A 12,998-nucleotide genomic window follows, 5' to 3' on the forward strand; every position below is an offset into this window, starting at 1 on the left:
TGGCCACTACTGTGTTTGTTGGTCTTATGGTCTGCTCTCTATAGAACTGTGTTAGTGTAATTATAGCATCTTGGGAGCATGAACATGACTGCCAAACGTCACAATAGACTGACTAAACAGACCGGAACTATATTATGCCTCTCCACTTCATCCTATCTATCTCCCTTTCCCTTTTTCCCCCTTTCTCTCTCTTTCTCTCAGGCTCTGAGTAAGGCCCTGTTGGCGCTGAGGGCAGAGATGACGTCCCATGCGGAGCAGCAGATCATAGCCAATGCATCTCACAGAGAGGATAGCCTCAATGTCCAGCTGCTGGTAGACAAGCATACCAAGGACCTCAAGGTTGGTCCCCATCATTCTCTCAGTCTCATAGCATATTAGGTACCGTGCTATTAATGAACTAGTGCTTACATAATTTCAAACCCTTAAAACACAATCTGCTAACACTCGTAAGTGATAGAGGGTTTATCTTTCCTGATAAGTGTTAAGAATTCCAGTCATGACACATAATCAGCATGTTATGCTGCACATGTTTTTATATCCCAATTATCAATACAGAATAACTTTTGTCAAGTCGCACAGTATCCCTTGAATGCATACCAATCTGGTTATTTCCATCAGGCTCGTGTGCAGGAGCTAAACGAAGAGCTCCAGGGGGCGAAGGAGGCTGTGAAGGCAGGGAGGGGGAGGGAGAATAGCCTGAAGGAGGAGGTAGAGGGCCTGAACAAGGACCTCCAGAAGAGCCTGAAGACCCACAGCAAGCTGCAGGGGGAGAAGGAAGAGAGAGACGAGGAGATCCAGGAACTCAAACAGCGAATCAAGAGGCTCAACAGCGGACTGCAGGTCAGTGACACAGTCCGACTTGTTTCTGTGTCCAATCGGAAAGCTGGGGAGTAGGAATATGCTTATTTCATTATTATTATTATTATGTAATCCAATTGGATGGACAATAGTTGTGTAATTTATCAATAGATTGGGGGGTGACTCTGTTAGTGTGTTTGATTGATCATCTATTTGTGTTATCAATCTATGTAATTGTTTAAATTGTGTATGTGGGAGCGTGTCTGCATGTACGCATATGTCTGTGTCAAAAAAAAATGTCACTGTAAATGATTATGACTGTGTGTGTGTGTGTGCAGGGTCAATCTGAGCCTGAGGGAAAGGGGCCCACAGTAGAGGCACTGCAGAAGAAGATCCGTAAGTTGGAGTCGGAGCTGGAAAGGAGAAGTGTACCAGAGTCAACAACAGAAAGGAAAGGTCTTGGCCTAAAGGATGACAAGGTGAGTACATACTCTTTTACCCACTTCAGGTACAGTTGAAGTCGGAAGTTTACATACACCTTAGCCAAATACATTTAAACTCAGTTTTTCACAATTCCTAACATTTAGTCCTACTAAAAATGTCCTGTCTTAGGTCAGTTAGGATCACCACTTTATTTTAAGAATGTGTAATGTGAAATAATAGTAGAGAGAATTATTTATTTCAGCTTTAATTTCTTTCATCACATTCCCAGTGGGTCAGAAGTTTACGTACACTCAATCACTCAATTAGTATGTGGTAGCATAGCCTTTAAATTGTTTAACTTGGGTTAAATGTTTCGGGTAGCCTTCCGCAAGCTTCTCACAATAAATTGGATGAATTTTGGCCCATTCCTCCTAACAGAGCTGGTGTAACTGAGTCAGGTTTGTAGGCCTCCTTGCTTGCACACACTTTTTTTAGTTCTGCCCACAAATGTTTTATAGGTTTGATGTCAGGGCTTTGTGATGGCCACTCCAATACCTTGACTTTGTTGTTTTTAAGCCATTTTACAACATTGGAAGTATGCTTGGGGTGATTGTCCATTTGGAAGACCCATTTGCAACCAAGCTTTAACTTCCTGGCTGATGTCTTGAGATGTTGCTTCAATATATCCATGTAATTTTCAATCCTCATGATGCCATCTATTTTGTGAAGTGCACCAGTCCCTCCTGCAGCAAAGCACCCCAACCACATGATGCTGCCACCCCCGTGCTTCACGGTTGGGATGGTTTTCTTCGGCTTGCAAGCCTCCCCCTTTTTTTTCAAAACATAACAATGGTCATTATGGCCAAACAGTTCTATTTTTGTTTCATCAGACCAGAGGACATTTCTCCAAAAAGTACAATCTTTGTCCCCATGTGCAGTTGAAAACCGTAGTCTGGCTTTTTTAGGGCGGTTTTGGAGCAGCAGCCTTTCAGGTTATGTCGATATAGGACTCGTTTTACTGTGGATATAGATACTTTTGTACTTGTTTCCTCCACATCTTCACAGGGTCCTTTGCTGTTGTTCTGGGATTGATTTGCACTTTTCGCACCAAAGTACGTTCATCTCTAGGAGACAGAACGCGTCTCCTTCCTGAAAGGTATGACGGCTGCGTGGCCCCATGGTATTTATACTTGCGTACCATTGTTTGTACAGATGAACATGGTACCTTCACGTGTTTGGAAATTGCTCCCAAGGATGAACCAGACTTGTGAAGTTCTACAATTTTTTTCTGAGGTTTTGGCTGATTTCTTTTGATTTCCCCATGATGTCAAGCAAAGAGGCACTGAGTTTGAAGGTAGGTCTTGAAATACATCCACAGGTACACCTCCAATAGACTCAAATGATGTCAATAAGCCTATCAGAAGCTTCTAAATCCATGATATCATTTTCTGGAATTTTCCAAGCTGTTTAAAGGCACAGTCAACTTAGTGTATGTAAACTTCTGACTCACTGGAATTGTGATACAGTGAAATAATCTGTCTGTAAACAATTGTTGGAAAAATTACTTGTGTCATGAACAAAGTAGATGTCCTAACCGACTTGAGAAAACTATAGTTTGTTAACAAGAAATGTGTGGAGTGGATGAAAAACGAGTTTTAATGACTCCATTCTAAGTGTATGTAAACTTCCAACTTCAACTGTATATACTGTATTCTAGTCAAGGCTCATCCTCTATAACTACTACTGTACACAACTTTTCTATTCAAATACTGTCCATAATGTCAATACACACCTTCATATATGTACAGTATATATTTATATTCTGGACTCTGACATTGCTCATTCTAGCATTTCTATATTTCTTAATTCCTTTATATAAATGTTTTGGATATTTTCGTGTATTGTTAGGTAGTACTGCACTGAAACATAAGCATTTTGCTACACCCGCAGTAACATCTGCAAAATATGTGTACACGAACAATAACATTTGATTTGATTTGATATGGCAACTGCTCAGCATAAGGCGCTACAGAGGGTAATGCCCAGTACATCTTTGGGGACAAGCTTACTGACATCCAGGACTAGAGGTCGACCGACTATGATTTTTCAACGCCGATACCGATTATTGGAGGACCAAAAAAGCCGATACCGATTAATCTGACAATTTTTTTATTTGTAATAATGACAATTACAACAATACTTAATTAACACTTATTTTAACTTAATATATATATATATATATATTTACCTTTATTTAACTAGGCAAGTCAGTGAAGAACAAATTCTTATTTTCAATGACAGCCTAGGAACAGTGGGTTCAGGGGCAGAACGACAGATTTGTACCTTGTCAGCTCGGGGGTTTGAACTTGCAACCTTCCGGTTACTAGTCCAACACTCTAACCACTAGGCTATGCTGCCGCCCCTAATACATCAATGAAATCAGTTTAGCCTCAAGTAAATAATGAAACATGTTCAATTTGGTTTAAATAATAAGTGTTGGAGAAGAAAGAAAAAGTGCAATATGTGAGAAAGCTAACATTTGAGTTCCTTGCTCAGAACATGAGAACATATGAAAGCTGGTGGTTCCTTTTAACATGAGTCTTCAATATTCCCAGGTAAGAAGATTTAGGTTGTAGTTATTATAGAAATTATAGGACTATTTCCCTCTATACCATTTGTATTTCATTAACCTTTGACTATTGGATGTTCTTATAGGCACTTTAGTATTGCCAGTGTAACAGTATAGCTTCCGTCCCTCTCCTCACTCGTCCCTGGGCTCGAACCAGCAATACAACGACAATTAGCGTGCGCTAACTAGCTGGCCATTTCACTTCGGTTACACGAGCCTCATCTCGGTAGTTGATAGATTTGAAGTCATAAAAAGCGCAATGCTTGACGCACAACGAAGAGCTTCTGGCAAAACGCACGAAAGTGCTGTTTGAATGAATGTTTACGCGCCTGCTTCTGCTACCACCGCTCAGTCAGATACTTAGATACTTGTATGCTCAGTCAGATTATATGCAACGCAGGACACGCTAGATAATATCTAGTAATATCATCAACCATGTGTAGTTAACTAGTGATTGTGATTGATTGTTTTTTATAAGATACGTTTAATGCTAGCTAGCAACTTACCTTGGCTTACTGCATTCGTGTAACAGGCAGTCTCCTTGTGGAGTGCAACGAGAGAGAGCCAGGTCGTTATTGCGTTGGACTAGTTAACAGTAAAGTTGCAAGATTGAATCCCCCGAGCTGACAAGGTGAAAATCTGTCGTTCTGCCCCTGAACAAGGCAGTTAACCCACCGTTCCTAGGCCGTCATTAAAAATAAGAATGTGTTCTTAACTGACTTGCCTAGTTAAATAAAGGTATAAAAAAATAGATTAAAAAAATTGCGCCCTAAAATAACGATTTCCGATTCTTATGAAAACTTGAAATCGGCCCTAAATAATCGGCCATTCCGATTAATCAGTCGACCTCTATCCAGGACCTATATAGTAGGTGGTGTCAGAGGAAGGCCCAAAAAATTGTCAAAGACTCCAGTCACCCTAGTCATAGACTGTTCTCTGACAGTCCCCTCCCTTTGTTTTTACACTGCTGCTACTCACTGTTTATTATCATAGTCACTTTACAAATACTGTACCCCCGCACGTTGACTCGGTACCGGTACCCCCTGTATATAGCCTCCACATTGACTCGGTACTGGTACCCCCTGCATATAGCCTCCACATTGACTTGGTACCGGTACCCCCTGTATATAGCCTCCACATTGACTCGGTACTGGTACCCCCTGCATATAGCCTCCACATTGACTTGGTACTGGTACCCCCTATATAGAGCCTCCACATTGACTCGGTACTGGTACCCCCTGTATAAACCTCCACATTGACTCTGTACTGGTACCTCCTGTATATAGCCTCCACATTAACTCTGTACTGGTACCCCCTGTATATAGCCTCATTATTATTATGTACATTTATTGTGTACATTTTTGATTGATTAGATTTGTTTTACTTTAGTTGATTTAGTAAATATTTCAATAACTCTATTTCTTGAACTGCATTGTTGGTTAAGGACTTGTAAGAAAGAATTTCACAGTAAAGTTTACACCTGTATTCAGCGCATGTGTCAAATCAGATTTGATTTGATCCCTCCCTCCCTGTCCCACTGCATGTTGGCTCCATAGAGATCCTATAATTATATTCCTGTATTTCATGGACATTCACAAATACAAGGTATTTGAGTATTGAAAGGAACCTATGTGTGACATGCCTCATCATCACACTATCTATCCTGCAGACAAATAAAGAAGAAATAGTGCGGTGGGAGGAGGGCAAGAAGTGGCAGGCCAGGATGGAGAAAGTGAGGAACATTCTGAAGGAGAAGGAGAGGGAAACCGAGTCTGTCTCTAAGCAGCTGAGTAGTCTCAAGGAGCTCTACGCCAGGTTAGAACCAAGACACTCATGGTGCAAGGGGTTTAGCCACACACCATAAGAAACATACACATCCCACACACTTCATGAAGACATACTAAGTACAGACATTTTGACTGACACACACGGACGCACATGCACACGGACAAGACCAACAAAAGGTTCACAGAATCACATGACCCTGCTTACTCATACACAATAGATATCGAACACTCACTCACTCCTTCACTCCAATACTCCTTAGCCATATGGTCTTACGTTGTGCCATGTCCCTGGTTGTCCCTCTGTGTTCAGACTGGAGCAGGAGAAGGCAGGTCTGCAGAGGAAACTGAAGGGTCGTGGTGTGACGGCAGATCAGGTGGTGGGGGTGAGGACACAGGAGTCTGAGAAAGAACTGGTTGAGCTGAAGAGGAGGAACGCTGAACTGGAGCAACAGATCCTCACCATAAAGTAGGTGTTTCAGACATTGTAAACTGTGCTGCTGTTGGTTCGTTTAATAGCAACTCTTTTTCTTTAGAAGCTCAAAATCATAGGGCTTTTTCTGGTGGACAAATAAGATGGTGGGAACACATCAACAGCACTATTATGTATTGTGTTTGCAGTATAACCAGACCAACCCTTGTAGGACTAACATTTTCCTCTCTGTCCATTCCAGACAGCAGCAGGCCCTACCCAGAGATTCTGCAATGGAGGACATGAACCTGAGGAACCACTACCTGGAGGACAGGCTTCACTCCCTGGAGAGCCAGAAGTCCTCTGTAAGACTACACACTGACTGACTCAAATATGATCTGAGACTGCACTACCTTTTACACACAAACACAACAAGACAGGAAAACATACTTAAACTGCCGGGCTTGACGTTGAACGTTTGTGAAAACTCACTCAGACACAACAGACAACCACTGTTTACAAATATTGCCAACTGTCTTTCATCTCACTATGTACGTATGTTTGCATTAATTTCACATTTAAGTCATTAGGTTTCTACACTTTCTTTATTCTCTTTTCTACTTCTCTCTTTCACCCACTCCTCAATCCCATTCGATGCACGTGAAGGAGGGGAGAAGTTTGGTCTCCCCGTCCGTGTCCTTGAAAGAGCTTCGTTCGCTGACGTTTGATGTTGGTGACGTACATGAGAAAAAGAGGGTCCTGACCTTCTTAGCCAATGACAGTGTAGCCTGTCAGAGAGATGGCGCGTCAGCCCACAAGGAGGGGGCACTACACCCAAACCAAGAACAGAAAGAAACCCAGACAGTCTTTGATGGAACAAATGACTGTGTACCTGAGACCGAGCAGACAGAGAAACCAAGCAGGACAGAGCGTGGAGAACAGGAAAGAACAGATGAGACTGGAGAGGGAGGACATGAAGAACAGACTGAAGATACAGAAGAGGGAGATGGGGAAACAGAAGAGACTGACAGAGAGTCCAAGCAGGAGAACCTGGAAAAAAGTGGCGCAGAGTCAGAGAATGTCAATGAGGTGGCTGTTGCTGAACTAGTGGACATAACCACAGAGGAGAATCTCATTGTCAGACAGGATTCCACAAGTGACACTGTGCTGGATTTGAGTGTACCCAAACCATAGAAATAGAATGAATAGAACAGGCTTGGAACCTCTAACCCTGGCAATTTGACTGGTGAACTCATTGGTACACTCGCACTGGCTGCCTGGTATTGTGATGCAATAATTTCCATTGTAATATAGAATGTTCCTTCAAATTATGTTAACTGATGTGGCTCATGCAATATAATGGAATTTTTGTAATGTCAGTTGAGTATAATCAACATATTACAGCACATATTGATGAGTACACAATAGGAGCAAAGCAGGACGTTAAATAAAAAGTGCACCGTACACTTCCTTTTTTCTTCCATTATTTTTACTTCCTGCTTTGCTCCTATGGATACACTCGCAATGACCACAGTCCACCCATTATGCCATAGTTTACTTGAATGGGGACATTCTTTCTATTCATTATATTTCTACGATCCAAACCTCCTAAATCCAGAATGAGCCATCAACCTCTGAGAGGCTTGAGTCAGCGAAACCTGCATCTGAGCAAGGAGAGGTGACAGCAGTCAAGTAGTGTGATGGATACAGATAATGCAGAGGATACAGGGGGAGACAGAGATGGAGGAGATGGAGACACAGAGGGAGGTGGATATGGAAATTAAGTGGGACAGTGGAGGAAACGTCAGGAAAGAAGAGGACTTCATAATGGAGGTCATCGCTGACCCCAGTGCTGACCTCATTGCCGGCGAACCTGACAGTTTTGTCATCAAGGAACTCGACATTGACGATGTCACAGACAGGAAGCTCGAGTTTGTTTCGGAGAGTACCCGTGGTGCCGAGCTTGAGGTCATTACCAATGACATTGAGAAGATAAGACAAAAGCTCAAACCTATGTCTCCCAAAACTCATAAGGTACCAAAGGCTGCCCCTGGCTTCTACCCTGACAAGATGCTAGTGCAGTGTTTGAGCTAGCAGAAAGTGTGTAGTGTTTGGCTTGATAGGCTCCCAGTCTGTGTTTTATTTTTATTTTTTTACCTTTATTTTAACTAGGCATGTCAGTTAAGGACAAATTCTTATTTACAATGACGGCCTACCCCGGCCAAACCCTGTGTATAGTACCTCCTTCCAGTCCTAGGCGCTACGTTTTTGTATGTTAATCCATGTGGTCACCACCTTACACTTCCTTTCTTTGCTCCCTTCATCTCTTCCCTCTTCTCTCCTAATAAATTGTTATTTTTGTGCTTCGTCACATTCTGATTGCGTAAGCGTGACGGCTGTTATTTCTTTCTTCTAGACATCAGGCACCCCCTCGCAGAAAGAGTACGAGCTTCAGAGAGAGAACCTAAAGCTTTCCTCCGAGAAGCTGGAGCTCTGCTTTCAACTGGAACAGGCCAACAACGACCTACCCAGACTAAAGGTATGGTAGATACATTATGGGGGGGGGTTTGACTAAAAACATAGCTGTAGATCATTAGCTCCCTTTCAACTGGGGCCTTGAAGCCCAATAACTTAAGCCATGTTAAGCAACCGGTTAAGACCTCAGTGGATAGGTGGATTTTAAGACCTTTGGTCTGTTAATACCTGCCAGAGATGTTTGTTTTCCAGCTTATCCAATGATACCCTCTCTACTTTACTGATAGGACCAAGTTGCAGACCTCAAAGAGATGTACAACGTTCTGAAGAAGGAAAAGGCGGAGGTGGAGAAAAAACTGGGCCACGTCCGTGGGGTAGGTCAATCCTAGTCTTGTGCAGGGGTTAAAGTTCTCAGTCTCTGCAACGGATTTTAGTCATATGGATGACGCATTAGGTTTGAGTCTAAAATAATATTTTTTGTGGGGGGTTATTATTTAGGGTTAATATTTATATATATATTTTCAAATAACTGCCCATTTTTCTGGCCCGTAAACCCATTTTGACAAACAAATCAGTCATTAAAAAAAGGCTGTCCGTTAAATTTCAAAATCCTGATGTGGTTCTAGAGCCAAAAGGTTTGCCATGGAATTTTTTGACTGAAAAAGTTTAAATCATGGGATTTTTTTTGTGCTTTAATGCCTGCTTGTGTACGCTGGTGACTAGGTATCTACACTGAGTATACAAAACATTTAGAACACCTGCTCTTTTTTTACATTTTATTTCACCTTTATTTAACCAGGTTGAGAACAAGTTCTCATTTACAACTGCGAGCTGGCCAAGATAAAGCAAAGCAGTTTGACACATACAACAACACAGAGTTACACATGGAATAAACAAACATACAATCAATAATTGTATTTTCCATGACATAGACTGACCATGTAACTACTTAATGTATAACCTAGAGCAGGGGTTCTAAATCTTTGTTTCGTGACCCGCCAATTGAGGTGTCTTTTGATTCACGACCTACCATAAGGGTTAAGCGGTGAAAAAACATACATAGACCAAAGACTCTTTCCATGACACAGACTGACCAGGTGAATCCAGGTAAGAACTATGATCCTTTATTGATGTCTCTTGTTAAATCCACTTCAATCCGTGTAGAGATGAAGATGAGCAAGACAATATTAGGAAGGTGTTCTTAATGTTTTGTAAACTCAGTGTATACAGATGTCGTATTCCCATGTGGTCAGGCTGTAATTCTACTCTATCCACCTGTCTGTTTTCACTCTTGTTTTACTGACATGGCTCGTAGAGAGGTTCTCACTTTACAGTCAATTTAACCATCTAGTAACAGTGTATTATACAACAACTGGATCACATGACTGAATGAAACTCTTTCCTGTCCACTGTAGGCGGGTCGCAGCGGTAAAACTGTGCCAGAGTTGGAGAAGACCATCGGGCTGATGAAGAGGGTGGTGGATAGGGTGCAGAGGGAGAACGAGACGCTGAAGAAAACTCCAGCAGCACTGAGTCAGGAACAGCTCACAGCTCTGGAACGCAAGCATGAAAAACTCAAGGTGAACTCTAGTTGAACTACTTGTGTAATAGGGCATGAGTTGTCCTATTACATGTTTAACAACCAGTGGAGCTGTTATAGCCCTTCAAAACTGCTCGAAGGTTATGCTGTTCAAGTTCAAATGTTTTTAAGATGTATTTTGTCCTCTGGCTCTCCATCTTCTCTAGAATGATTACGAGAAGCTCAAGAGAAACACAGAAACACAGCTGAGCTCCAGACTAGAGACCAAAACCAAAGGAGTGGAGAAAATTGTGATGGAAAACGAACATTTACGGAAAGAGATTAAAAGGGTATGTGTTCCGCCCCGTCCCCTTCTCATGGGATGCATAATAGTTACAACATTTAGTCAAGTCTCAGGACTCATTTAAAAAAAAATGTGTTGCAGGAGACTGAGGCTACAGAGAGGCTGAGGATGGCCAAGACCAGTCTAGAGATGACCAATGAGAAGCTGGAGGCTGAGCTGGAGGAGGCCAGACAACAGCTAGTGGCAGCCCAGTCCAGGGTCATCCCTGAGGGGGTCGAAAGTAAGACCTGGAAGGCCACTGTGGTAACAAGGTGAGGGATCCGTTGAAATTAACGAAGTCAACCACTCAGTCCTCACTCCTGTTCTCATCTGACTAAAAGACACGAGTGAACTCACTAACCCTGTTTCTTGGACTGTAACTACTTAATGTATAAGCTAGAGCAGGGGTTCTAAAACTTTGTTTCGTGACCCGCCAATTGAGGTGTCTTTTGAGTCACGACCTACCATAAGGGTTAAGCGGTGAAAAAACATACATAGACCAAAGAATAAGTAAAAATATATATATAATCTTGGCAGCAGAAAATGTTGTAGTTAAGCTAATTTCCTGCAATTCTACACATTTTACCATGGTTAATGCTGTGTTTATGCTCAAACATTATAACAAAATCAATGGGGGCCTGATTGTCTAGTGTTTCTTTTGTTGATTGTAAGTTCTCCAAGATTATAGGCTATTATTTAAAAATATATACGCTACCTTTCAAAAGTTTGGAGTCACATAGAAATGTCCTTGTTTTTGAAAGAAAATAAAAATTTTTGGTCCATTAAAATAACATCAAATTGATCAGAAATACAGTGTAGACATTGTGAATGACTATTGTAGCTGGAAACGGCTGATTTTTTATGGAATATCTACATGGACGTACAGAGGCCCATTATCAACCACCATCACTCCTGTGTTCCAATGGCACGTTGTGTTAGCTAATCCAAGTTTATAATTTTAAAAGGCTAATTGATCATTAGAAAACCCTTTTGCAATTATGTTAGCACAGCTGAAAGCTGTTGTTATGATTAAAGAAGCCATAAAACTGGCCATCTTTAAACTATCTGGAGTATCAGCATTTGTGGGTTCGATTACAGGCTCAAAATGTCCAGAAACAAAGAACTTTCTTCTGAAACTCGTCAGTCTATTCTTGTTCTGAGAAATGAAGGCTATTCCATGCGAGAAATTGTCAAGAAACTGAAGATCTCGTACAACTCTGTGTACTACTCCCTTCACAGAACAGCGCCAACTGGCTCTAGCCAGAATATACAGAGTGGGAGGCCCCGGTGCACAACTGAGCAAGAGGACAAGTATATTAGAGTGTCTAGTTTGAGAAACAGATGCCTCACAAGTCCTCAACTGGAAGCTTCATTAAGTGCTACCCACAAAACACCAGTCTCAACGTCAACAGTGAAGAGGCGATTCAGGAATGCTGGCCTTCTAGGCAGAGTTCCTCTGTCCAGTGTCTGTGTTCTTTTGCTCATCTTAATATTTTATTTTTATTGGCCAGTCTGAGATATGTATTTTTCTTTGCAACTCTGCCTAGAAGACCAGCATCCCGGAGTCGCCTCTTCAATTTTCCGGATTGACTGGCCTTCGTATCTTAAAGTAATGATGGACTGTCATTTCTCTTTGCTTATTTGAGCTGTTCTTGCCATAATATGGACTTGATCTTTTACCAAATAGGGCTATATTCTGTATACCACCCCTACCTTGTCACACCACAACTGATTGGCTCAAACTCATTAAGAAGGAAAGAAATTCCACAAATTAAAAACAAAGCACACCTGTTAATTGAAATGCATTCCAGGTGACTACCTCATGAAGCTGGTTGAGAGACTGCCAAGAGTGTGCAAAGCTGTCATCAAGGCAAAGGATGGCTACTTTGAAGAATTTAACACTTTTTTGGTTACTACATGATTCCATGTGTTATTTCATAGTTTTGATGTCTTCACTATTATTCCACAATGTACAAAATAAGAAAAACCCTGAAATGAAGTGTGTCCAAACTTTTGACTGGTACTGTTCAGAAAATTGCAATGCACAACAGTTTTTATCCCGCAACCTGCATGGACCCCTGCCACAACCTACAAGTGGGTCCCGACTGACAGTTTGGGAACCACTGACCTAAAGAACAAACATCTAGATCTGGTAGAATACCAAGCCAATGTAGACTACAGTGGGGTGTCTTGAAACTAGATAGCTGACTGAAAAGGGGTTGGTTTCCCTCCCTTCAGGATGTTTGAGAGTAAGATGAAAGCACTGGAGCAGGACATCAGCCAGAAGAACTCCAGTCTCTCAGAGCTCAGGCTGCAGCTGCGAGAGGCCAGTGAGAGGGAGGAGAAAGCACAGCGAGTCGCCAGCCAACTACAGGAGCAGGTAAGCGTAAGAGCTCCACACAGAGAAAAATTAAGAATCGCACAGTGATTTCACAGTCTACGCAATCAGAGCTATGTCGGATCTGTTGCGTAGACTGTGAAATCACTGTGCGATTCTTAATTTTTCTCAATGGTTGAGCCTCAAATGGCACCCTGTTCCCTATATAGTGCAATACTTATAACCACGGCTCATAGGGCTCTGTTCAAAAGTAGTGTACTACATACAGAATAGAGTG

The 12,998-nt window shown here is 41.9% G+C and overlaps 1 protein-coding gene across 4 annotated transcripts in view; it reads left to right on the forward strand.

Annotated features, from left to right (window-relative positions):
- The window catches only part of cep290 (centrosomal protein 290), a 55,809-nt gene that overhangs the window by 41,147 nt on the left and 1,664 nt on the right, over positions 1 to 12,998 (forward strand). For all 4 annotated transcript variants that reach the window (XM_036958919.1, XM_036958913.1, XM_036958904.1 and 1 more), the window contains exons 38-49: positions 202 to 339; positions 619 to 840; positions 1,137 to 1,277; positions 5,520 to 5,665; positions 5,948 to 6,103; positions 6,309 to 6,411; positions 8,463 to 8,585; positions 8,809 to 8,895; positions 9,937 to 10,101; positions 10,268 to 10,390; positions 10,486 to 10,655; positions 12,622 to 12,763. In XM_036958919.1, the coding sequence (XP_036814814.1) occupies positions 202 to 339; positions 619 to 840; positions 1,137 to 1,277; positions 5,520 to 5,665; positions 5,948 to 6,103; positions 6,309 to 6,411; positions 8,463 to 8,585; positions 8,809 to 8,895; positions 9,937 to 10,101; positions 10,268 to 10,390; positions 10,486 to 10,655; positions 12,622 to 12,763 (1,716 nt within the window). The remainder of the gene's footprint in view (positions 1 to 201; positions 340 to 618; positions 841 to 1,136; positions 1,278 to 5,519; positions 5,666 to 5,947; positions 6,104 to 6,308; positions 6,412 to 8,462; positions 8,586 to 8,808; positions 8,896 to 9,936; positions 10,102 to 10,267; positions 10,391 to 10,485; positions 10,656 to 12,621; positions 12,764 to 12,998) is intronic.

The sequence above is a fragment of the Oncorhynchus mykiss genome, chromosome 2, assembly GCF_013265735.2.
Source record: "Oncorhynchus mykiss isolate Arlee chromosome 2, USDA_OmykA_1.1, whole genome shotgun sequence".
Taxonomy (NCBI): domain Eukaryota; kingdom Metazoa; phylum Chordata; class Actinopteri; order Salmoniformes; family Salmonidae; genus Oncorhynchus; species Oncorhynchus mykiss.